Consider the following 26,365-nt stretch of genomic DNA (forward strand, 5'->3'; position numbering starts at 1 on the left):
TAGGGCAGTGGGGCTGAGAGACTGAGACTGAGACTCACCTATGCCATGTCTGCAGCAGCCCCAGGGAAGCAGAACGGGACAGCTCTGCTTTCCCACAAGGACCTGGAGCTGCTTGTGCCAAAGCCCCAGAACTCCAAGGTCTGGCCAGACTTCAGCACCTTCCACAGAGGCAGTGACCCCACCTCCACCCTGCTCCCGCCAAGGCAGGGGCTCCTCAATAAAGGAATGAATGAGGGCCTTGGCTGCAAGGACCCCAAATCCCAATCACCACCGAAGAGTGAGATTTACCTGAATGTAGAAGTTTGTGAAGAGGGCGATCAGAGAAATCATGTATCCGATTTGGAAATACAACCAACCGAGAGGGAAGGTGCACGGCCAGATGACCCCACAGCTGGTCTGGATGATGGTCAGCACAAACTGAAGCTGGGTGGGGAGGAGACATAGCTGAATATGTGGTCATGGCCCACGGTCAAGGCATCTGCCAAATGGGCGCTCTACCCTGCACCCCCGAGTTTGGGAATGAACACTTACTAACCTTTCTGTAGGTACAGAGGTCATTTCAAAATCATGAGGCATATGCTAAACGTATCTCAAACCTCTTATGCATCTGTGTTTATCTTATGTACACACTCCTCCCTTTCCAACTGCTGCAGTCACCTTCTCTAAAGCTCGGGGAATAGCCAGCAAGGCTTTCATTGTATATTTGGAAGTTCTGGGAGTAGATTTACAACATACACACATCAAAATCCTTATGCTGTACACTGCAAACTTATACAGTATTATACGTGAATTAGCTCTCAATGAAGCTGGAAGGAAGGAAAAAAGAGAAAACGTTTTAAAAAACCCAACACACACTTCAGGAATACAGTACAGGAGATGCAACAGTACTTTTTGTTTATTCTTCATACAGGAAAGATAGGCATGGAGTGTATGTTTAGAGGGACCAGGAACCTCATTGCAGGATGTGCAATCCCATTGGACTCTTTCCCCATCCTTATCCGAGGACCTTCTGATCTGGTGAAGGCTGAGGTTGGGAGACAGACTTACTCTCTTCCTAGGATATAACACTAATTCCATAGATTATTTCTGACAGGTACATCTTGAGAAGCAGGGAAATGGCGAGACGGGGTTAAGATAAGGGACAGCTGCTGGACGGGCATCTTTGAGGAGTGAGTGGAGGACGAGGCCCCGCCCACGGGATTTCGGGCCACCTCTCAGTGTTTCTATGCAGGGAACTGTTTGTTGTTGTTGTTGTTGCTGTTGTAACTATAAGCGGCGCACAGAATACATACAGGGAAACTGGGGGCAATCTTCCACCTCAAAGGGCAGAGGTCAACAGGAGACCAGCTCTCCAGCCTGCTCTACATTTGGCTTCAGAAGAACCACACTACGTGCAGCCAAGTCAACCCTGGCGTCACTTCTCATGTGTAATGAGGAGGCTGAAGAACAGTGACCCTTCCTCACAAGTGGGTGAGGCAACATAAGAAGGATCGTCCGGCAGCCGGCAAAGAGGTGCTAATGAAACACCAAACACAGAAGCAGCTCAGAAGGTCTTCTTAAATCTTTTTTCCCCAGATGGTTATTTTTCAATATTGAAGAATCACAACTGACACAGAGGATCTAAGTCAGCTTGGTTTCCTTAGAAAAGAGAGTGTTAAGAAGGCAAGACCAGGGCTAAGAATTTAGTATCTAATGTCAACAAGTTAGCTAGCCCTGGCCTATCGCCTCCGCATCCTCCTCTATAAAGTAGGGATAATAACATAAAATCAGGCTACTGGAACAATCCCTATAAAACTGCTCGCTTGACATGAGCACGTGGTAAGCTCAAGGAATGTCAGCATTTGAACAGTAGTGATAGTATTATTAATCAGTTTATGAAAGAAATCACAAGGGGAGAGGAAAATGCTCTATAATATACTGACATGGAGAAGGAAATGGCAACCCACTCCAGTACTCTTGCCTGGAGAATCCCATGGAGGGAGGAGCCTGGTAGGCTACAGTCCATGGGGTCACAAAGAATCGGACATGACTGACAACCAAGGAAAGCTTTTACAAGGACGGTGGGAAATAACCACCAAGTGCAAACAGCTGCTGGGACGTGGGCCCAGGAAGGGGGCTGCCACCCGGGGTACTGCAGTGCCATCCCTGCCACCATACAGGCTGAGAGGTCGCTTGACACCTGCATCCTGGGCTCGTCTGGCGGGCTACAGTCCATAGGGTCGCAAAGAGTTGGACATGACTGAAGTGACTTAGCACACCCTGGACCTGGGCTCCTCCCAGCAAATCCTGGCACTCCTGGAAACACAGGTACGCAGACTGCACCTTGGATTTGGATTATAATTAGAAAACACGGACACACATGGATGTTCTGTGCACAAACTAAGAAGAAAGGGCTGAACTTAACAGTCTGAGGATTAGGTTTAGTCTTTGTTCCCCAATTCAACTAGCTGCCTGCCCACCAGCGTGTTGTCTCCATTGACTGAAATGGATGGAATTCCCCGCTCTGCTCACTTTAAGGTGTTTAACTGGATCAAGAGAGGGAGGATGGGAAAGGCACCTCTCAGGAGCTAGTCAACAACACTGACGCCAGGAGGGCAGCAAGGGCAGCCCAGGAAGAGCTCGGTGTCCCCCAGGCGGTGAGTCCTGCCAGAAAGAGGCTGCACTACTCACCAGCTGCCCCTGCGTGATGTACTTCTTCCACCAGAGGTACGGCCGCATGGACGGGATGGACGACAGACCATAGTACGAGTACATGAGGACGTGGATGAAGCTGTTAAGTGTGGCGCCAAAGTAAGCTGTAGGAAAAGAGGGAATTGGCGAGGAGGATGCATCAGTGTTCTGTATGTGACAGGTAGCAAAACCCAAGATTCTTTTTAAATTCAAAAATTAAAAAAAAAAAGTTTTTGAACAGGTAAACACTGCAGCAGCAAGCTGGCACTGCATGGGCGTGTGACCAGAAGTCAATTGCCATCTGGTCAGGCAGACGTCAAGAGGCTTTAAGCCCAGGGTCAGCTACCAGGTGGGCATCCAACCAGGAGTCAGGAACCACCCACCCCACTCTAGCATCTAAAGGCTTTGCTGCCAGGCCCCCAACCACTCCCAGAGGATGCTGCCCAAGTGCCTCTGATATTGCACTGAAGCCTAAGGAAAGACAGCTGCAAAGGGTGGGAAGCTCAAAGCTGGCCGTCTCTACACATTTGCTGAGGTCTGGGGAGGAGGGCTGTGGTGCAGAGGCCATATATTCTTATCAGTAAGAGAGAGTCTAGAGCCCAGTTCCTTAGAGATGAGAGACCCATTATTCACATCACAATTTGTCATTTCCAGTAGAATCACCTGGTCTTTTTTTAGACTCTCTGTCCTCTGCCCCCATAGCCAGCAACCAAGCAAAGCAACCAGCTTTCTCCTCCCTCTGTGGTCAGGCTGGGCTATGACAGTAACTGGGTGTATGACCTTCGACGAGTCACATCCATTCTCTGGTTGTTTCTCATTTGTCATTCTGAGGGATCTGACATTTAAAGCCTTCTTCCATTGGGGCTTTCCAGGTAGCTCGGACGGTAAAAGAATCTGTCTGCAATGCAGGAGACCTGGGTTCAATCCCTGGGCCAGGAAGATCGCCCTGGGAAAGGGAATGGCTACTTGCTCCAGTATTCTTGCCTGGGAAACTCCATGGACAGAGGAACCTGGCAGGCTACAGTCCTTGGGGTTACAAAGAGTTGGATAAAACTGGGTGACTAACACACTTTAAAATGTGGGCAGGTGCCATTTCTATTAGAAAGGTAAGTCAGATAACCTGCAGCCAGGGGGCATGAGCTCTACTAACCCTGCTACTGTCTCAGGTTTCTCCCAAAGTGGAAGGAGCTGTACTTGGAAAGCCCTTGTTGGTTCTAGATTCCTCTGACTGTGCGCATCCTGGTGGGCCAAGTTAATCAAGGGTGGTGCTATCCTGGGGGGAACACGTGAGCAGACCGAGAGGATCAAGTTTGTTGGTGATGGATATGAGGAACTCTGACTGGGACTTATTAGCCCTCCTGGGCTGAACCCCACAGGGACAACCTAATTCATGGGACACTTCCAGACCACAAGCTTTGCACATCCTGCTTAGAGAATTTACTTCAAATGTTGGTGCTTGTCCCAGAAGCTGCCCAGCTAAACACGCTTCAGGAACGTGAGGGTCACTATGTCAGAGGATGTGCAGACACCCTGAAGTACTGCAGGGAAAGCTTGTTCCCTGGAGCCCACTCCTTGGCGCGATTCCATCTTCCTGGTCTGCCCCTGCCAGTCAAACACCTTCCAAATGGGTACAGAAACAAGGATGAACAAGCTGGAACAGAGAATTCTGTCCAGATTTGTTCAAGTGCCCCAGGCTGGGAATCTGGTTTTTCCCTTATCCTGCCACATCAGCACAGGATGTACCCCAAACCAGAGAAAGGATCTGTCAGCCTGCTGGGTGCACAGGCCACGCAGACTGTCATTAAAGGCAATCTGGACACCACGGTCAAAGGCCTGACCTAGAAACCTGCAGAAGCAGCACCTTTCCTCTCAAAGCCTTAGTTTCAACTCAGCCTCTCTGCTCACACCTGTCCCCAAAGACGTTCAGACTCACAGTGGCCGCAGGGGACCCAGTTCATCACGAACCACCAGATGTTGAGCATGCTGGCGTGGTGGTACACGTGCAGGACCGTGATCTGGTGGTTGTTCTTGCGGAGGATGAAGAAGAAGGTGTCCATGAACTCGATGAGCTTGGAGAAGTAGTACCACCAGAGCACACGGATGATCTAGGACGAAGGGGCCGTCAGCGTCTCCCGCCGGGTTGTGCACCCACCCCGGGACCTCACCGCCCCCCTAGCCCCACTGAAGCTGGCCTCTCTGCAGGGCCCTTGACCAGAACACCGGGGGGCTGGGGTGGGGTGGGTGGGGGGGGTTGTGAAGGGCAAGCTCTACAAGGGCTTCATGCCCTTCACGACTCTTTAACAAATCCCTGTAGGCTGCCTGTTTCCTCTGGAGCCATCAGAGGAGGAAAAACCACGAGAAAGGCACGTCCGATTTCAGGGGCTGGCGTGGCGCAGGTGGCAGGATACACGGCGGAGCGGGAAAGAAATCTGGACGTCCAGTGCTGTGCTGTGCCCAGTGAAAGGCCATACAGGGGGCTCTGAGGAAATGACTGCCAGGCTGAGGGTAGACTGCAGCCTTTTATTACAACAAAACCCTGAAAAATACTCCAGTATGGAAGCTGGATCACACTCAGATCACACTCAGAGGGATGACTAAAGACATCACCTGATGAACCTGTTTATGTAAACAGAGAGCAAATACTGGCAAGTGCATGCACTGTCTTCCCCGGAAGTTAACAGGACTCACTTTTGCAGACAGGGAGACTTTAGTTTCCCTCCTATACTTTCCAGACTGCCTAATTTCCCTGACCATAGGCACACACCGCTTTTAAAATTCTTTTTAAAGAATGTCCACAGGGACTACCTGGACAGCCATCTTGTCTCTTGTACAATTTCTTTATTAAGAAAACAAAGAGCCAGTACCTTCATGTCCGCTTCTCCTCCACTGCGTGTGCCCTGACAGAAGAAGTTGTACCGGCCTTCCCATACTCCCGTCACTAACTGGGGAAAAAAGGAAAAGAGAGGAAAAGCCAGTCACCCACAAAATCAGAACCAGGAAACGCCCTATTCAATTAGACTTCATCGTTTGAGAATCCGTGCAGACTGTGGGCTGTGCGGAGTCAAGGGTGCTCTGGGCAAGAAAACCGTGATGACAGGGGGAGTTCAAAAGCCTAGGGACTCAATTTCCTGAAGGGCGGGCCCAGAGCCACTGCAGCCGCCTCTACAGGCCCTGCTTGGCCACGCTGCCTTTCTTCAGAACCCTCCGTCACAAGCACCTCCCCAGTCCTGAGGCCTGAGGAATCCAAACACGTGTGGGCTCCTGCTCTGATCCGATCAGAGTCCTGCCCTGCCACGGCCTCGGGGGAAACCACTGGCTTTCTCAAACCTGAACGCGTAGGTCCAGAATGAAGTTAAGGACACGTCGAAAGGCAGATGGATAGGCACCCAGCAAGTCTAGGGTGGGGCCCAAGAATTCCTATTTCTCGTAGGTTCCCAGGTGAACCTGAGGCTGGTCTAGAGCCCTCACTTAGAGAACCACTGCTGCCAGCTTGGGGCAACTGAGTCCAGCCTCAGCCTCTTCACTGTTTTCTGTGTCACCTGCAGATCCACAGATCAGACCTCTGAGAACTGAGCTGTGCCCACAATGCAGAATTCATCTGCGGCAGAGTGGGCACTGCGGTGCCACAGAGGACCCTGACGTGGGGGGCAAAGTGCAGGGTCGCCAGCTCTCCATGGGGGCCTCAGCTGCCACACCAGGTCAACCTGCTGGGGAAGACCTAAGGACCTGTTCCAGAGGGAAGGTGTGATCTGAGCCCCTGTGCATGTCCACACTGTCTACCCACTGCATCCCAGCCAGACAGACACCCACGAGATCTGCCTCTTTCTCCATGTAGACTGCAGCTCACCACCTCCTTCTGAAGCTTTGGCGTCCTCAAGTGTTCCTGGTGGCCCTCCCTCTGGTGGTCAGCGGGGTAGAGGAGGAGAAATCAGAGGTGGTCTACCTCATGCCTGAGCTCCTCCGCAGATCCCACACGAGGAACCGGCCCCTGGGCCTCAGTGTGTGGTTCGTGGCCTGTTTCCAGTCCAGATGCACGAGCATCACAAGGGAACTCAAGTGACATGCAAATGCCATGGCCCCAGCTGGACTGTCAGAATCAAAACCCCAGAGAATCTAACACTGTGGTTTATAAAGTGTGGTTCCCACCCAACAGCAACCTCTCCCAGGAGCACCAGGAATTTGCTAGACATACAGAATCTCGGGCCCAACCCTAGACCCACCAAACCAGACATTGCTGGGCGTGAAGTTCCGTGGTGTAAGAACAGGCTGTTTAGGTGATTTTCGAGGCAACTGATGTTTTAGAACTGGCTTTAAACAGTGGTTCCCATCCCAGCTATACGACAGGCTCACCGGGGGAAATTTTAAAAATGACTAAAGCCTGGCCTCCTCCAGGCCATTGTGAGGCCTTTCACAACACACTCAAGGCAACTAGAATGTGCAACCAGGAATGGGAGCCACTGGTTTCATACTATCTGATACAGTAAGAAACAGTTCGCCTACCAGTGTTGTGAGAAAGATGTGCCTGAGACCCAAGAGAACCTCAAGGTTCTCCCACAGAGCATGACTAGGGGCGGGGGCTGCATACAGGGAATGTCAGCTGATCGCAAGAGTCTGAGGACAAACGATTCAACTTCCATCCAGTCTGACCTCAGAGACAGAAGCCAGCAGTGGGTATAGCCACTGCGCTCACACTCAACACCCTGCTTCAATCTGACTTTCCTTCTGCTAACTTCCTTTCTGTTATTTTTGCTTTGCATTGTCATCTTCTGCACCTGAAAAAAGCACGAGTTATGTGGCCAAAGACAAGCGCAATGATTCAGAGCACATCATTTTATAATGCAAATAATCCAGGAGTAGGGAGCAGAATTTAGCAAGTCACCTAAATTCCCCTAGTCCTTGATCATGTTTTACTCTAAGAAGGGGAAGCTGGATTAAATTATTTTCAAAGGTTCTATTTTTTTACAGTACTACATTAAGATTTTTTGAAAACAGGTCACATGTAAGCTATAATTCTACTATTTTCAAAAAACCAGACCCATAGAGAATTTATTGGAAGGTGTATTATCTTTCTGGTCTTTCCTTTCTAAAGTCATGCCAGTTAAGCATACTGCATACAGACCTATTAGAAGTCCTAGCAATCAAGAAATAAAGCCTGAGTCTAAAGTAGAGAGAGAGAGAGAGAGAGAGAGAGAGAGAGAGAGAGAGTGAGTGTGTGTGTTTGTGTAGCACTTGTGCTAGGGTGGAAACCTGAGGGGAGAGAGGTGTCACCTCAACTCTGTTCTTTGCTCCCCTTCCTTCTGTCCTACAAGGAAACTGATAAATTATCTTCTGTGGCTGGAGGGTACGGAAAAAGAACTTTTTGGAACTCTATTGGGTTAAAGGATGGAGACAAAAAAGCCCAGATCACAGGCGTGATCCTCTCCTAGGTGGGATACATAATCCAAGGGCAAAATCTGTTTCTCATCTACAAAGTGCACCCACCACCCCCACCCCCTCCCCCCACCCCTGCCCAATGCACCTTGAGCCCAGTGGGCTGTTTCCTGAATAGATGTTTCTGATCACAGGAGCAGCGAGTAGAGAGAGCGTAGAAACTTCAACGCAAACTCGACACCACTTCTCGGCATCTGCTCTAATTACGTGCATTTTTTCCCCTTGACAGTAAGGAGGGGCAAATGTTTTCAAATATACCAGAAGAGAATGTAAGGTCTTTGTTCACGGAAGCCTTCTCTTAAAACCAGAAACTTGAAGGACTTCCCTGGTGGTCTAGTGGTTAAGACTCCTCCTTGCAAAGCTGGCGGTGTGGTTCAATCCCTGGTCCAGGAATTAAGATCCCGCATGCTATGGCCCTCAAGTCACGTGAAGAGCTCTCCCAACCAAAGAAATTTTAAAAAACAATAATAATAAAGGTTAGTTAGTGTTTGTGCTCAGTAGTATCTGGCTCTTTGCAACCCCAAGGTCTGTAGCCCACCAGGCTCCTCTGTCCGTGGGATTATCCAGGCAAGAATACTGGAGTGGGTTGCCATTTCCTCCTCCAGGGGATCTTCCCGACCCAGGGTCCAAACTTGAGTCTCCTGAATTGGCAGATTCTTTCACTGCACCACCTGGGAAGCCCCCAAAATAAAGGTAGACTTGAAAAAAAAGAAACTTGTAGTTCTTTCATATCACCAATGGCGGAGGGGCGGGGGGAGAGCAGTGTACTTAAATACCATAAAACAGGAAACCAATAAAACTTTATTTACAAAAACAGACAGCAGCTCTTTAGGTCTTAGTTTCCTCACCCCTCAAATAGGACAAAGACTGTGTCTTGTTCAGGCTGCCATGGGAAGTTAATGAGATGAAGTGTGGACGGATTGCCTCACCCAGCCTGGTAGAAAAGATAAGCACAGTAACTACTGCGAACAACCATTACTTTATCCTTTTCAACTGCAATGCTCTCCGTCTCCAGCTCTCAGAATTTTCTCTATCCTTCAAAGGTCAGCTAAAATTCTATTTTCTTCATGACTGCTCCCTTGAGCACTCCAGGTCAAGCCCAGTCTCCTGCCTCTGGGCCTACCCTACCATGACTTACACCTATCTGCTCACGTGGTCTTTAAGCCCTGTGTCACTGGCTCTGTCTTAAGCTCTGCTGTCTTAAGCCCTTGGCGGCCCTGGCTGCAGCTCCCTCAGCCACAAAATCCCATAGAGGGAGGACTCATACACAAGAGAGGCTGAACAAGTATCTGCTCAACTAACCACAGAGTTCCAGGTGCTGCTTCTTGTCCCTTAAATCTAGACCTGCTGTTTTATTTGCAGGAAAAAAAAAAAGTCTTCTGTTCACAAGATGAAAATCAGTCCTCATCAAACGTCCTACTGGGGACATGGAAAGTTTTAATTCTTGAATATCCTTGGCTTCAAAAGAGATAGGATAAAAAAAAGGAGGTGGGGAGGCAGGGAGCAGGATGACTTAACACAGGAGGATCGAGCACTGGAGTTTGAGTTGATTTATCTAAGCCTCTCTGCCACCTTTTGTAATAGTGGCCAGTATCAGGACCCTGGTCCCTCTGTTCCCATCAGAAGCAAACAGTGTGTCTGAGTAACGCCCAGAGGCTCTCAGAGCCAAGGCCTGGCCTCCCCTCCAGCCTGCGAGGAGTGCTTCAGAGAAGACAATGCTCTTGCCAGGCCTGGCTTCCTCCCAAGAGCCACTCTGGTCTGTCCCTGAACGTTCAGCACACTGCAGCCTGGGGGAGGACCCAGGGGGCGGGGCCAGCGGTGAGGTACCGGAAGTGAGGGCAGCAGGGCTCACCCTTGACTTCTGAGCATCACCTAGAGAGGGCAAGACCGTGCTCCAATGGAAAAGCAGGCCATAGCGAGCAGCTGGCCACCACCCTCCCCAGCCCTTGATCCCGCCGGCCACTCCAAGAGCAACCGAGGCAGCGCCAGGCATCTACATCTGGCTTTTCCCAAGTAACCAAGACACACACAGCACCACGGCAAAGCACTGCTCCTCTTCTCTGGAGTAAAGCAAACTTCAATTAGGCCAGGAGCACGTGCAGAGCTATAATTAAAGCCCAGCCAGAAGCTTTCTTCTCTCCTTATGAGACAAATTCAATAAGCAAAGGGGGTTTCATGCATCTTTTCAAAGAAGAAAACTCAGGGGAACATCACTGCTGGGTCTGGATGGCGCAGTTCATGGAGAACCATTTCAAGTTGATTTTCTGGGCGAGAGATGACTTTTCTTATCTAATACCACAATTTAACCACAAAAAGGGCACATACCCTGTAGTATGAGAACCACTTCCACGGCACTTACTGAAACGCTGCCACAGCAGCCTAAGAAAACAAAGTCACCTGAAATACTAAGAAGAAAAATGTCATCCTGTGTGGCCCTTATCAGGCATGCACCCGACATCCCAAGATCTCAGAGCAGCAAGATGATCCCTTTTGAAAAGGGGCTAATGGTTTTAGTGATGAGAGGTTCATGAGCTGTGTGGTTATATCCATCCTAGCAGAAACGGAATGAAAGGTAACGAGAACAGACACCAACCATGCTGACATACAACCATCCTAGGACCCGAGGGACTTTGCTAAAATGAGCAACACCACCGGTAGTGTGTGAGGCTGACGTCTTCACAGATTTGACTGTCCCTGTGGGTGTGTACAAGTGTGTACTTTTTAGACCTGGATCAAGTTCATGTTTTTACTAAGGAAACATGAGTAGCGACGTGTGTGGTCCAAAGTCACTCAACCTCTCGATGGCACTGGTGGGACCAGCACCCAAGAAAACCTGACTCTGGGTTCAAATGTAATCTCCAACAGCACTTCCGAGCTCCTCTGACTTTCTTTGTCTGTTCTGAGTCCTTAATAAGAACACAATGGAGATACTCTAACATGAAGAATTTTATAGAAAAGCAGACCTTTCACTAGATCTTTACCTTCAGCAGATGTTTGGTTTAAAATGAACCATAAGACCTAGAGAAATCTATGCAGGTCAGGAAGCAACAGTTAGAACTGGACATGGAACAACAGACTGGAAAAGGAGTACGTCAAGGCTGTATATTGTCACCCTGCTTATTTAACTTATATGCAGAGTACATCATGAGAAATGCTGCGCTGGAAGAAGCACAAGCTGGAATCAAGATTGCTGCAAGAAATATCAATAACCTCAGATATGCAGATGACACCACCCTTATGGCAGAAAGTGAAGAGGAACTAAAAAGCCTCTTGATGAAAGTGAAAGAGGAGAGTGAAAAAGTTGGCTTAAAGCTCAACATTCAGAAAACGAAGATCATGGTATCTGGTCCCATCACTTCATGGGAAATAGATGGGGAAACAGTGTCAGACTTTATTTTTTGGGGCTCCAAAATCACTGCAGATGGTGACTACAGCCATGAAATCAAAAGACACTTACTCTTGGAAGGAAAGTGATGACCAACCTAGATAGCATATTCAAAAGCAGAGACATTACTTTGCCAACTAAGGTCCGTCTAGTCAAGGCTATGGTTTTTCCAGTGGTCATGTACTGATGTGAGAGTTGGACTGTGAAGAAGGCTGAGTGCTGAAGAATTGATGTTTTTGAACTGTGGTGTTGGAGAAGACTCTTGAGAGTCCCTTGGACTGCAAGGAGATCCAACCAGTCCATTCTGAAGGAGATCGGCCCTGGGTTTTCTTTGGAGGGAATGATGCTAAAGCTGAAACTCCAGGACTGTGGCCACCTCATGTGAAGAGCTGACTCATTGGAAAAGACTCTGATGCTGGGAGGGATTGGGGGGCAGGAGGAGAAGGGGACGACAGAGGATGAGATGGCTGGATGGCATCACCAACTTGATGGACGTGAGTCTGAGTGAACTCCAGGAGTTGGTAATGGACAGGGAGGCCTGGCGTACTGCGATTCATGGGGTAGCAAAGAGTTGGAAACTACTGAGCGACTGAACTGAACTGAAGACCTAGAGACTGTCATACTGAGTAAAGTTAGTCAGACAGAAGGAGAAATATCATGACATCCCTTACATGTGGAATCTAAAATGAAATGATACAAATCAACTTAGAATGCAGAAAGAGACTCACAGACTTAGAGAATGAACTTATGGTTGTCGGAGGAGGGAAGGATGGGGGGAAAGAGATAGTCAAGGAGTTTGGGGTGGACATGTGCACACTGCTAGATTTACAATGGATAACCACAAAGACCTCCTGTATAGCACATGGAACTCTGCTCAATGTTATGTGGCAGCCTAGATGGAAAGGGAGTTTGGGGAAGAATGGATGCATGTATATGGATGGTTGAGCCCCTTCGATGTTCACCTGAAACTATCACAACATTGTTAATCAACTATACCCCAATACAAAAAGTCTAAAAAAATTAAAAAAATAAAATGAACCATGAATACTCCCAAATGAAAAGTACCTTTTCTCTACGGTTTAGCTGATCAATCTTAGCAGTGCTATTATGGAACAGGGTCAAGTTGAAGCATGTGGGTTTGAATTTCACATCTCTCCTGTCCAGCACAGAAGGATGCCCGTTAAGATAAGTTCATACCCGTGACCTCCAAATGTGCTTTTTTCCACTTAGGACCAGGAACACCCCTGGGTTACAGCTGACTGCAATATTCTTGGTTACGTCATAAGGGCAGGCTCTGTGCACTACAGGAGGCTTCAGAACAAAGCAGAAAAAAACAGCTCGTCCTCAGACCAGCCTGACACAGGTATGTCTGGCATTCTCCCCCAGCCTCGGGCCCAGTTCTCTTACGCTGCAGTTTTGTTTCACTCACTGTTCAGTCTCCTGAGCGGTGGTTTCCGGTAGGCTGCTTCCACACGTCCCACAAAAAACACTCATTTTGTATTTTATGGGGCTGCTGGTGGCTGGGAGAGAAAACCCAAGCTGAGATAGTGTTCTGAGAAGGTGATGCGCAATGGCCTGAATCTCAGACTCCAATCCCAGGTCCAATCAGGACTTTGCCTCTGCAGGATGGAGTCAGTAACCATGTGATGAACACTGAGTGAGCAGGACCAGTACCAGGCACAGGCAGGTACTGTATATGTCTTTGCTGTGATTCCAGACAAGTGTCCGCTCTTCCTGCCCAAATACTTGAAGGCTCGTGACTAGGTCTGTTCCTGCTGTATACAGAAGCCTCAGCAGAGCATCCTCTGTGTAAAGAGAGATTTCCAGCTTACCTACTGACTCCTGCTTTGCAAACTGAGTCTGCTTTAGCTGAGCATTTGTAGACTGGTACCTTGTTATACTGGGCTTCCCTGGTGGGTCAGCAGTAAAGAATCTGCCTGCAATGCAGGAGATGCGGGTTCGATCCCTGGGTCAGGAAGATCCCTTGGAGAAGGAAATGGCAACCCTGGAGAAGGAAATGACAACCCACTCCAGGATTCATGGAAATCCCAAGGACAGAGGAGCCTGCCAGGCTATAGTCCATGGGGTCACAGAGCGTTGGACAACCCAACCGGCGACTGAACAACCCACCACCACCTTGTTAACAGTAGCTGAAGGCCGGGTTAACAAGGTCTGCAGGTCAGTTAAGAAGAGTCTAGCCTGGCTCTGGACCAACGCCAAAGCTTCGTCTCTACTGAAAGGCCTTCCCTCCCAGTCCCCTGGGTATGTAGCTCAGGCAGAGGCTGTCTGGGCTGCATCCTTCTCTAGGGCAGTGCCAGGTGAATGGATGGGCAAGTAACTGAGGCAATGCTTCCCCTCGAGAGAGGTTTCTTTCTGAGAAAGGAATTTCAGCTGTCAGGGAACTGTGAGTAAGAAGTGTTTGAGGCAACAGTCAGGCCTTTCCTGTAAGTATTAACCTCACCAACATTTCAGCCTCTCTATACCTCTGCTCAATAGGCAAAAGCAGAAGAGTACTAAATGTCGTTTTCAAAATATTTTTGTAAACAAAATCATTTTTAAATAAAATGCAATAATTACTCGCCAGGTCTTTCAAGTGTTTTTCCAAATCTGGTTTTTCCCACAATAACCTAGCTATTTTAGGAAAGCCTGACGGGAAAGAAAAACAAGGCTGTTTAGAATATAATGTTTCCAGAGCAACTGCTCTGCAGCTCTACTGAGGACCTTCAAAGCCAGAGGCGGGGAGGCAGTGCTGCAGGTGCCTGGGGAGACGTGTCGACGGCACTGACTCCACAATGACAGAGAGGCTGGAAAATAAAACACCTGTCCTGTCAAATGCTCGATGTCTTTCATCTTCCCTATAAAGAAGTCCCGGACGTGTTGATGAGAAGATTCAAATGAAAAAATGACTACTGTTCTCACAGTGCAGCCAACCGGACTAAAGCACAACCATCACCCCCACTGTTAATGCACAAATGCTACAGGGACCAGCAAAGGAGCTCCAACACCACCGATGCCTAACTGTAAGGTGAGTATCACGTCAACTGCTCAGTCGTGTCTGACTCTTTGTGACCCCATGGACTACAGCCCACCAGGCTCCTCTGTCCATGGAATTCTCCAGTCAAGAATACTGGAGTGAGTAGCCATAGCCTTCTCCAGGGGATCTTTCCAATTCAAGGATCAAACCTGCGTCTCCCACATTGCAGGCAGATTCTTTACTGTCCGAGCCGCCAGGGAAGCCCTGATATAAGGTGCTGCTGCCCTGAGAAAGAACTCAGAAAAGAGGAAGTGAGCTTATATTCAAGTCCTTTAAAAAAAGTCTCTCTTCTCTGGGGCAGACACATTTACCTGAGATGACCCCACCGATATCAGCGTCAGATGCTTACACGGGACACCCAACAAACCGTCCAGTTTTTGTTTTTAAAAAGAAGTTTAACATAGATATAATAATTATCCCAGACGCATGACCTCACAGATACAGCTGAAAGAACACTTTTTAAAGGCTATTTTAAAAAGCAATACAGCAAATGGTTAAGTTGGAGACCCAGTTATCTCCAACCACGGATGAAAAAAAAGTTTCCTGGTTATGGAGTGGAAGAAAGAACAAGCAGTGAAGTTTTAGAGATATAAGATGCATAGTAACTGAAGCTAGAAATGGGTGAAATAGCAGATTAGACACAACTGAGAGTACAAGTGAATTAGAGGAATGCAGAAGAGAAAGAAAGATGCAAAACACTTGAGAGAGAGTACGCAGGTGTGAGAATGTCCAGCACACGTCTAACAGGAGCTCCAGACAGGACTGATGGAGGAGGAGGAGGAAGTACGGAGAAGACAACGCCTGAGGACTTTCCAAAACTAAGAAATATATGAATCCTTGGCTTGGATGCATACAATCCTGAGACAAGAGTGAACTGCTATTTAGGTACATTTTGTTTTTATTCTTAAACACAAGTTTAGAAACATCTTGAAAGAAAAAGGTTACCTACAAAACAAACAAAAAATGGGACTGCAGCAGACTTCTCTGGAATAAATCTGCAACGTGCTGGGGGAAAATAACTGCTAATTTAGAATTCTATGCCCTGCTAAAATATGTTCCAGCATATACACACATACGTGATACTCAGGGACTAAGAGCTTAGCTTTCACAGAAAAGGAACTACTTCAGAAGAAAACTGAAGCTCAAAGCAAAGAATGGGTTTTACAGATGAACAGTGTACCAAAAAAAAAAAAATCAGTAAGCACGGACTGTAATGATGACTGTTTAGGGTCTCAGAAAGAGGCGGAATGAAACCCTGACAACAATATCATGGATGATGGGGGCTCAAAGCCCAAACCATCTATGATCCTTGCAATGTTCAGGAGTAGAAACAGCAATTCACTTTAGAATTTATTAAGTCAAAGGTGCATGTTGAAAATTTACAAGTAACTACTAAATAATATAATAAGTAGCTTTTAAATCAGCAAAATGAAAAAAAAAAGTTCAACAGAAAGCAGGAAAGAAAGCAAAAGAGCAAAGAAAACTTACACACAGAAGGTGATAGATATCATTCTAAAATAATAATGAGCATACTAAGTGAAAATGGATTAAAATTTCCCCATTAAAAGTGTCAAGATTCAATCATTAACTCCTAACTGTATGCCTGGTGAAAGTCACTCACTCACTCACATTGGCACAGGGGACACATCCAAGAACATTCAATGCAGCATTGTTTTTTGTTTGGGGGGGAGGTTTCTGATCAGAGAGGAAAAAAAGTACGTTTTAATTCCTTCTTAACTGCAAAAGCCCTTTACCTCAAATGCCAACATATACATTTATTTCTAGCTAGTAAAGCATATGAGAACCGCAGCCTAGGAGAATAAATAGGAAAATAACAAACCTGTGCTTATGTACTATATAAAAAAATACAAAATGCAAAACAAGAATGAAGTTTCTGTGAAGGAGAAAGATAGTGTTGGGAGATAATTCTTCAAGGATTTCAACACTGTTTAACTGGAAACAACGTACATGTCCCCCCAAAGAAAAATGGATCAAATGACGTAAGAAATTCTAACAGTTAAGTAATAAAGAGGAGTTAAAACTAATGAATGAAATCCCTAAGATTCAAAGTATCAAAGTATCTTCTCAAAACATAATGCTGACTGAAAAAAGCTACTTGAAAAAGAGTATATATATAAGCCATACATCGCTCATGGAAGTTTTAAAAAAAAAACCTGTCCTCAAATAGCCTGTAAGTTGTCACATATATACATACACATGTGGAAAATGTATAGAAACATAGCCAGGAAAGAAACATGCCCTTCAGAAGAAAGTTACATCTGTGAAGGGGCTACACTTCTGATGCCTTTTTGTCATGTTTTCTTTTTAAACAAAAAATTCAAACCAGTAATGTCAATCTTTGTTAGGTACCTAGAGAAATATTTGTGATTTTATTTTCCATATTCTGAAGTAGTTTCAAACTTACAATTCTACGTAAAAATTGAGAAAGGAAAGAAAAAAAATAAGTTCTGAATCTATGCCAATTCAGATCACCGATCCAGTTGGCAACCAAAAAAATTACATTTTAAATGTTCTGAATATTTGCTGTATGTTATTGAATTTTCTCACACTACTTTACCAACACACAGTTCTTACAGCAAGGGAATAAACTAACACTCAAAGAACAATCGTGCTTTTAGTCTGTGATTTCTCTTTGTTAAAGTATTGATGAAACATGGTTCCAACATTTGCTTTTTTCTGTCTCAATGCTGGCGCCATGCTAACAAGAGGACAAAAAAAGATGTGGAAGGAACATTGTAACCACAGCCAGTGAGGTGCCCGTGAGGGACACAGGCTGGAGGGCATACCCCCAGGGCACCGCGATGGGGGAGAAGGCATCAGGCTCCTTGGGACCACGAGGAGGCAGGAGGGGCTGGGATCACTGCTTCAGAGCCAAGCCCTCAAGAGGACACAGAGGAACTGACCTTGAGACAGGTCCTCAGAAATGAGACAGGGACTGTCAAACTGAGGCGGGTTTGGGTTTGAAGAAGTTGGGAGTTTCTAGGGGGCAGAGACCCCTAGAAAGGAAGAACCTGGTCTTGGGGGTTTGAGTGGAAGGGGTACAGGAAGGCAGCCAGCAGTTCTCTTCATTCAAGTTCAAGGTCTACGTGCTGACTCTGCTTCCCGCTGCTAGTGCTGAGTCCTACGATTCCTGCACGGGACGCTCCCCTCTGGACTGCCACAAACCAAGCAATTAGATCCTCCTGGCTTTGGTGACAAGAGCCCAGAGGCGAGGAGAGCATGGCGACACACCAGAAAAGTCCCAGGTCAGGACAGAGCAGCCACCTGAGTGAATCTACGAATTTCACAGTTTTAAGATAGTCATTTGGTTACTTTCCTTCTTCGGGTCATCTTAAATGGCTCTAACTCTTGGCACATTTCCCTGAAGTGAGGGGCCCAGGTGGGCTCCAGGATCCCTTTAATTTGTTCGGTTATAAAACTCCATAATTGTCCTGTGTTTTAGTATTCACTGGACTATAAGTGCTAAGAAAAGAAAAAAGGGAAAAACCAGTAGCTACAATGAAATTTAAAAGTTGACAAAAGATATGTTATCAGGATATTCCTGAAGGGTTTATGTAAGTACAGGAAAAAAAAAAGTCAGACAAAATAATCCAAAGTAAATATCATCTAATGCAGATACTAGGGTTAATTTTCAACTTGCGAGTATCTGCTCTGGCTCTATTTTTATAAACTTGGTTTAAGGATTATTGTCCCCTTATCCATTACTTCTCTATCTAAGTTGTGAGTTAAACATATTTAACCTCCTTTGTATATTTCCTACATCTCTATATTCAGGGCTTAGATACTGCTCAACATTTTCTAATGTTTCCACCAAGCTGTCGCGGAGGAAAAATTGGTACTTCCTATTACAACGCTCTTATTAATAGATCTCCCAAATTCAGTCACATGCAGTTGGCAGCAATTTACCCAGCACTTTCCTCCCCTCTTTACCAGTGAATTAGCTGTTTGAGAGGTTAAATTATGAAGCTGTGATTATATCTCTAGGGCTTGAGAAATATATATGGCAGATAACGTAAGTTCTATAACATTCAATAGTCTTAAATACTTTTTCTCTAGAATATTGCTATGTGTAATAATTAACTCTATAGGAGCCTTCGTAAGGAAATGGCTCTCTTATCTATCAAGTATGGGATAGTATGCGGTTCACTCAGACACCTGACAGCTCACTGCGGCTTTGTCCCTGGAACACAGAGATGAGCACAGGGCTGGGCCCAGGCCTGTCACTGCCCCTGCCTCCAGGCCCGCAGTCTCCATCTCGGAGGCTAATTAAACTGCTTTCACTCTAGAACAGGACAGAAAAGAAGCAAAAAAAGGAGTTGTAAGCATTTCACAGACTGTTGGCATAAAAGCAATGAGAACAGCATCTATAAATTCTTAATCATAAAACCTTTACCTTGCTTTATGAGATTTACGTGGGGGAACCTGACCCAGGCCTCCCTCTGTGGCTGTGTCTCTGACCATCAGACACGGTGCTTCCCACCAGCCCCTGCATCACAGACCCCTGCACATACCCACACAGTCAGACAGACCCCCTCACAGCTCGAGGCTGGTGGGGAAATCACCGTAAGAGTCATATTAATTTCTCTCCTTTTCCTCTCCTTGGAGAATTTAAGTCACAATGAAAGGGTAACAATCTAAACAGGAGTACTTGAAAGTGTTTATATATGGCGTCATTCTCCGCCCCAGAGATTTAGGAGTAGTTTTATGCTATAAACCTCAACAGTGTAGTTCTGCTCCTAAAATGCATATAAATCGTGCTTATCCCAGAGAGAGCTTTCCTCTCCTACTTTAAAGCCTGACTGTACTGTCAAAACAGGAGGCTTACGTGCCGATCTGATGTTATCTTCCACTCTTACTTAAGCCTTTGAGATCATCAAATTTGGTTTTCAGCATCTTTGTTTTATAGCAGAAACAATCTGGCCTGAACTTACACAGACCATTCAAACCCTAAACACTAACCTATCTACTCTTCTCAGCTTTTTATAAAAATAACTTGTTCAATCTCCAAGCGGTTGACAGTGATCAGATCAAGATGGAGAGAGGCTGGCTGACCACAAACACACCAGACGCAGACTCTGCCCACTTCCTCCCCCGACCACCTCCCAATAAGAATCAGGCATTTATTAAACGCTTCCTAATAAAATGCTCACAGATCTGTTTTTTTTGCATTTTGTTCAATTTCTACTCTGTATTTTGCTTGCATGAGAGCATTTCTGAAAATGTTTGTGTAACACAAAACATACATAACAAAAGACTCAATAGCAAAGGCTTCTGTTTTAGATATTCCAGAAGGCACATTTGTACAAAAAACTCTAGTGTTTTGAAAAATCGATTTTAGAACATCCTCAAAACGCATTCCTGTACCCGTCCTCCCCTCCCCCACCCCACCGCTGGCCTTCTCCACTCAGGCCTGAGATTCAGGACAGTGACCCAAGCACCCTGAAGCAAGAGGAAGCCGTGCCAGCCTCTGACTTACCTCAAAGAACATATAGAGAGACAGCAGAGTGAGTCCGAGGTTGTACACCACTAGAATCCCCCGGCAGGAGAACGGTTGCCTAGTCTTCATGTATTTTGGCCCCAGCCACACGATTAGCAAGTACAGGACGGAACAGACCAAGGTGGGGCCGTAATTGTCCAGAAGAAGCCATCCTTCTACTCGAGTATCTGGACAATTGTAAAAGAAAAAACATGCAGTGATAATAAAGTAGACATAAAAGTAATAACAATGTGCTTCGAACATGAAAACACTTTCTCTAACCACCATGTTCCCAAGCCAGAAAAGCAACTTGAAGAGGAACTGTGAGTCTTCAATACATAGGCTCAAGGCGAGGCTCGCATTCATGTTCTAAACAACAATGTGCATACTATCAGGGGCTTTGCTAAATGACTTTCATAAAATCTGTTCTTAAGAATCTTAAAGAAAACAAGGAGAAAGCTCAGTTTTTCACTAACTGGATTGATTAACCAGGCTTGCTGAATTACGCATGGGTCCAGGAAACCCTAGAAGTGGCAATCTTTGAGCTCCGAAGCTCGCCATGTCAGCCCAGTGTCAGCCAGTCTGTCTGGCGTGTGCAGACTCAGAAAACGTGCCACTCGGCCAGCTCAGAGATTGTCTCTGATTCAACAGGCCTCGCCTGCGGAATGCCATGGTCAACAGCAGCAGGAGCGATAACCTTTTAAAAAGTGAGAGTGAAGCGGCAACGACCGGATAAGAGCAGAGCAGAAGCGTGAGAGAGAAGACCTGCATTACCGATTCAAGGACATTACTGATGCAGGAAAGACCTCCTGCCTCCCCAACCCCTCCCCTCGGCAGGAAGGAGGGGGAAAAGGACAGTGGACCAGCCCTTTCTTTGACCTCCTGGCTCAGCTATCTTGCTACTCTCTCTCCAGGGCCCTCTCCCTTGACCTTGCAGGACAAGCACAGCTTAAGGAGAACATACGCCCACTTGGGGAACCACTGTCAGTCTCCTTCCTGGCAGACACCCTAAACTCTCCCAGTGTCTCTTTTTCTTGGCTTCAGAGGGAGACTCCCTCCATCCTCTGCCCACTGATGTTAGCGTGCTGGTGATGGTAGTTTCACTGATCCGTGCTTCTCAGAAGCCCTTTAGGGAAGTGGCTGCCCCTGCGAACTTATTAGTAACAAGAGGATGCTTAACACCTAATGTTCTCAGCTCTGGGCCTAACGCTGTCAATTCTGAGAACACAAGTTCCTATTTAGCAACTAACATCAGATCGTCATATATGTTTATGTGTACATAACAACACAAACACAATGACTGCACCTACGAAAAGCTCCCATTTCCTTTTATTTAAAGCTGTTTTGCATCTTGCAAATTTATTTTAATTAAATTTAATTTTCTAACAGATCTTCATTTTCCTATGTCACCAAGTATCCAAGTATTTCCTGGGTGAAGTGAAGTTGCTCAGTCGTGTCTGACTCTTTGTGACCCCATAGACTGTAGCCTACCAGGCTCCTCTGTCCATGGGATTTTCCAGGCAATAGTACTGGAGTGGATTGCCATTTCCTTCTCCAGGGGATCTTCCCAACCCGGGGCTCTAACCCAGGTCTCCCGCATTGTAGACAGACGCTTTACCGTCTGAGCCACCAGGGAAGTCCGTTTCCTGGGTGGCCGGCCCCAACCCCAGGTGGTAAATCCTTAGAGAGGCTAGTCGATCACGAAGCCCTAACCCACCCCCAGGGGACTGGTTCAGATGAGAGCATGTGGAGCCACTGTGGCCACTGAGCTCTGAGGAGACGACAGTTTGTGAAGTGCTCTGGGGAAGGGTTTTCTGGTTCTTAAAACCATGCAAAAGATTAGACTTTTTTCCTCCTCTGGAGGTGCAGCCTGGAGCTTCAGCAGCCAATCTGCAACCACAAAAGATTGGGGGCCTGACCTGAGCACAGAGCTGCTGACACACTGAGGACGTAAGGTAGGAAATAGGAAATGACAAGAACAGGGTCCTTGGGTAACATCATAGAGCCCCTAGAATAACTCAGATCTCATGATGTTACTATTGCTGTTGTTCGGTCGTTAAGTTGTGTCTGACTCTCTGTGACCCCATGGACTGCAGTGTGCCAGGCTTCCCCGTCCTTACAACAGCTCAAACGCATGTTCACTGAGTCAGTGATGCCATCCAACCATATCATCTTGTCATCCCCTTCTCCTCCTGCCCTCAATCATTCTCAGCATCAGGGTCTTTTCCAATGAGTTGGCTCTCTGCATCAGGTGGTCAAAGTATTGGAGCTTCAGTCCTTCCAATGTAAGCTAATAATTTTTATTACAGTTTCAGCCATTTAAAATTAGAGTTTTGATCCCACAACACTGAAAGAAGGCATCATCCCAACATGAGCACAGACAGATGGATCTGGCTTGTTCTTTTCCAGGGCCACACAGTAATTTAGCTTGTTTCCCATGGAGCAAGTTTTGACAAGCAGTGCCACTAAGCAGCGTCCTTATACACATCTCTGATGATTCAAAGGGCACGTGCATTTTAATTTCAACAGAAAACACAACTGCCCTCCAGAGAGGTTACCCCATTTCTCCACTTCCTCACTATTATCACAGATGGCATAAGCCTTATTGCATCTCTGCCTGACTAACAGATGAAGTTCCTTTTATTGTTTTCTTTGTATTTTAAAAACCATGAGTCAAATGGAGATTCTAGCTGTTTAAAACCCTCTGGGAGCTTTCCTATGAACTGTTCTGTGAACCTCCCAAGTTCCCTCTTTACAGGTGAGATGTTAGAGATGACATTAGAGGAAGGTGTACTATTTGGAGCTGGCTGACTTGTCCTGAAGGACAATGAAAGATGAGGGTAAGAAGAGAGCTCAGGCACATATACTTCTCCAGTGACGTGACACACCACAAAAAGACATTAGAAAGCCCGTAAAACTGTAGAACGGGAAGGCTTTTAAACCCCTATTGTAGCAGTGTATTTTGAAAATCAGATTCAGCTGGAGACTCACAAGAACTGAGCAATCCGTGCCACCAACAGTGGTGAAATCTGTGGTATGCTCAGGCTGTAAGCTTGCAACATAGTCCGATCTCCACTAAAGTCAGCAGAGGTTCCCAGCACCTGTGTCTCTGCCCCAGCAGTCAGGGGACCTTGCACCTGTTCACGACTTCAGGACTCCAAGCCCCTGGTATCTAATCACTGGAAAATGAGCATGGTTTCTAGACTGTCTTCATGCAATATTCACAAGTTGCCTATAACAAGGAGTGGCAGGAAGGATGGGAGAGCAAGACTCAAAACCACCTTACCTCGGGGGCCGAGCCATGCCCGGAAATAGGTGCTAAGCGATGCATCGAAGTGCTCCATTTTAAAGCCTATTAAGAAAAGGAGACATTGATTAATCTCTACTCAAAATGCTCTCTGTAGTTTTTTTTTTTTTTCATAAAACAAGAACAAATTCTTTTCAGAGAAGACACTCTGGACAAGGTTAAGTTCCTCATGTTCAAACAACAACTTTTTTAAACTCACAAAAGTAATTTACATGCTAAGTTCTCATTTGAAAAGCAAAAGGAAAGACACAATCCCGTGAATTCATAAATAAGCGCCAGTTTTCTGTGCTTCTTTTCTCAGCTCCATAAAAATTCTCTCTGTGAAGCTGAAATCTCAGAGGGGAGAAGGACAGAAACTGATAGAGAGCAGGCAGGAGGAAAGTCCATCAGGGCAAACAGGACTGCCATGGGGAGGAAATGGTTCCTCTGTCGGGTGTTTTTATTAATTACTGTCCTAACATGCTTCACGTCCACAGCAAAAAATTCACACATTTAAAATGAAAAGAGGCAGTAAGAAAAATCTCATCATTCTGCTCCAACACAACCCCTCAGACCCACTGTCAGAAGGAGCTTACTGTCCCATTTCTTGGATATACTCCTGGAGGTTTCTCTCCTCTAAGCACAAAAGATGACACATGCTGAATGAGAGTTTCTGTAACTGTTGGTTGCAACCCATTAATATCGATACATGATTAAGCCAACTTTGCATTAAAAAGAACAAACTAATTATCATAATCAGAGTGCTCTGTCCTTAGGTAGGATGAATAAATTCTGCCATGAATCTTCAGTGTTACTGTACCATTATTTATGAGTGTGATGCAAACTACATTCTTACTGAGGTAAGCACAAAAAGAAAAAAGTTGGGAAAACATGTACGCTGAGTACTACGTGTAGTACGACATCTTGGAGATTGTCTCTTAACAGTGGTTAGAGACCTACCTCCATCTTCAAAGATTCTACAGCTCACTACTTGCCCCCCATTTGAGATTTACATTTACAAGTTAGCGAAGCATCTTTTCATCTGTGCATTTATTTACTATATGTTCTATATGAAAGTCAGGAGGCACATTTTTAACTGTCTTGGTCGTTACTATTACAGAAACAACCACAAGTGTTTTTCCTTCCAAGGGCAAAGGCAAAATTGGTTTCATCAACCAGCAGTTTAATGCAACGTCTCTCCCTTCGCTGGCCACACTGAAGCCTACGTCTTATCCTTTGCCTAATTTCATGGATAACTACCTTAAAGTAGTTTGGAATTACCTAATGGATTCTAATAGTTACAACAACTGAGTCAACCCAGCCTGGTTGCGGGAGGTGCAGGCGTAGCCATCAGTGACATTTTGAAAGCCACAGGTACTAGTGTTCTGGCCCAACATTTGTCCTTCCCTGGGGGTGACTCAGGAGGTCACCTGGCGGACTCCTTTCAGCCAAGAAGCCACCAGCTCCCCACACAACCAAATGCCAACAATTAGACACGCCACCTTTGCCCCTCAGCAGTTATACAACCAGAGAAGCACAACAGGCTGGCAGGGGGTTACGTGGTTCCATGCGGGCTCTTTATCAGACAATCTGGGCTTGAAACCCATTGTCTCCACTTACTATAATATGACCTTGGACCATTAGAGTTATTTAACCTCCAACCCGCTGCTGTTGCTGTTTAGTCGCTCAGTTGTGTCTAACTCGCCTGCAACCGCACAGACTGTAGCCCTCCAGGCTCCTCTGTCCATGGAATTCTCCAGGCAAGAATACTGGAGTGGGTTCCCATTTCCCTCTCCAGGGGATCTTCCCGACCCAAAGACTGAATTTGCATCTCTTGCACTGGCAGGAGAATTCTTTACTGCTGGGCCACCACAGAAGTCCCTCCCATGTTCCTACCCGCAACATGTGGGAAATAATAATTGCCCCTTGGGGGCAAAAATTCCAGGCTGGGGCAGGAACACACATGCGTAAAATATGTAAAGTAAATGTTGGCATGAAAAAATAAAGCACGGTAAAGGGGATGGGATCGTGGAGCAAAAATTTCCTTTGGAAAATGAAGTTGCCACTTGCAGAAGGTAACCACAGAGCAAAGAGAAAGGGCACTCCAGTTCAAGGGCCGGCTGGGGACAGTGGCCCGGAGACATCTGCCCCCCTCCTCCTGCCCACCAAGATTCACAGAAATCAACCCCAAGGCGTGGGGAGCATGTGGCCACAGGCTGGCAGGAGAGGCGGCACCTTAGCTGTGCTCACAGCCTGTCCCCACATCCCCTTCACAGTGAGCTCCCCAGCTGCCCAGCCACTGCAGAACAGGACAAAAGGTCCCAGCGAGTGAACTTCTCCCGCTGGGCGGCCCGCCCTGCTGGATGAACTGGGCACTTGCTGAGTGGCCTGTGGGCTGAGCTGTACTCTTTTGTACTTTTCTAATAGAACAGGAGAGGCAGGGGGCCCTGCCAAGCCCTTGACACTCTGCCTGGTGATTGGGGATCACGGGAACGGCATGACCCACTTTGCACAATCCAAGTGCATGGCCAGGTCTGCAGCCCGCCCACCCATGGCAGATTCCCATCTTCTGAGCCACTCGTGGGCCGGGAACGTCACTTTACCACCAGAGTCATCCTACTGGTGGCTCCGGGCGAGCTGGGCCACGCAGGCACACAGCTGCTCTGGACAATCGTACTGGCAGGGACCAAGCCCAGGCACTGGGCCCATGCGAGAGGAGCTCTGGTCCTGAGCTCAGCAAAGAATAAGCCATTCTTTGATGTGACTGGTTCCCCACACTGAGACGGGAAAAGGGGATGTCAGTCCTCCCAGGAGGCTGACCGTGCTGACACCAAGCCAAGCATCACCTCCCCACCGTCTTTAACCAGGAGTCCCTGGCACCCGCCCAATCTACAGGGGCTTCCAGAACCACAGGTCATGACGGGGAGGGGTTGGATCCATTAAAGGAAAAAAAAAAAAAAAAAAAAAATCTAACCACGACAGTATCCAAAAGTTCTCCACCAGGTCAAGGGCCACACACACAAAATGATGATAAGGAAAACACGCTAAGGGTCGAAAACAGAG

General features: G+C 46.7%; 1 protein-coding gene across 3 annotated transcripts in view; it reads right to left on the bottom strand.

Annotated features, from left to right (window-relative positions):
• Positions 1 to 26,365, bottom strand: part of ELOVL5 (ELOVL fatty acid elongase 5) — a 76,279-nt gene that overhangs the window by 12,760 nt on the left and 37,154 nt on the right. For all 3 annotated transcript variants that reach the window (XM_069563916.1, XM_069563915.1, XM_069563913.1), the window contains exons 2-7: positions 23,303 to 23,368; positions 20,017 to 20,204; positions 5,535 to 5,612; positions 4,604 to 4,775; positions 2,671 to 2,795; positions 289 to 423 (exon numbers count right to left, since the gene is read on the bottom strand). In XM_069563916.1, coding sequence (XP_069420017.1) covers positions 289 to 423; positions 2,671 to 2,795; positions 4,604 to 4,775; positions 5,535 to 5,612; positions 20,017 to 20,204; positions 23,303 to 23,360 — 756 coding nt within the window. In that variant the 5' untranslated portion in view covers positions 23,361 to 23,368. The remainder of the gene's footprint in view (positions 1 to 288; positions 424 to 2,670; positions 2,796 to 4,603; positions 4,776 to 5,534; positions 5,613 to 20,016; positions 20,205 to 23,302; positions 23,369 to 26,365) is intronic.

Source organism: Ovis canadensis, chromosome 20 (assembly GCF_042477335.2).
Source record: "Ovis canadensis isolate MfBH-ARS-UI-01 breed Bighorn chromosome 20, ARS-UI_OviCan_v2, whole genome shotgun sequence".
In the NCBI taxonomy this organism is placed as follows: domain Eukaryota; kingdom Metazoa; phylum Chordata; class Mammalia; order Artiodactyla; family Bovidae; genus Ovis; species Ovis canadensis.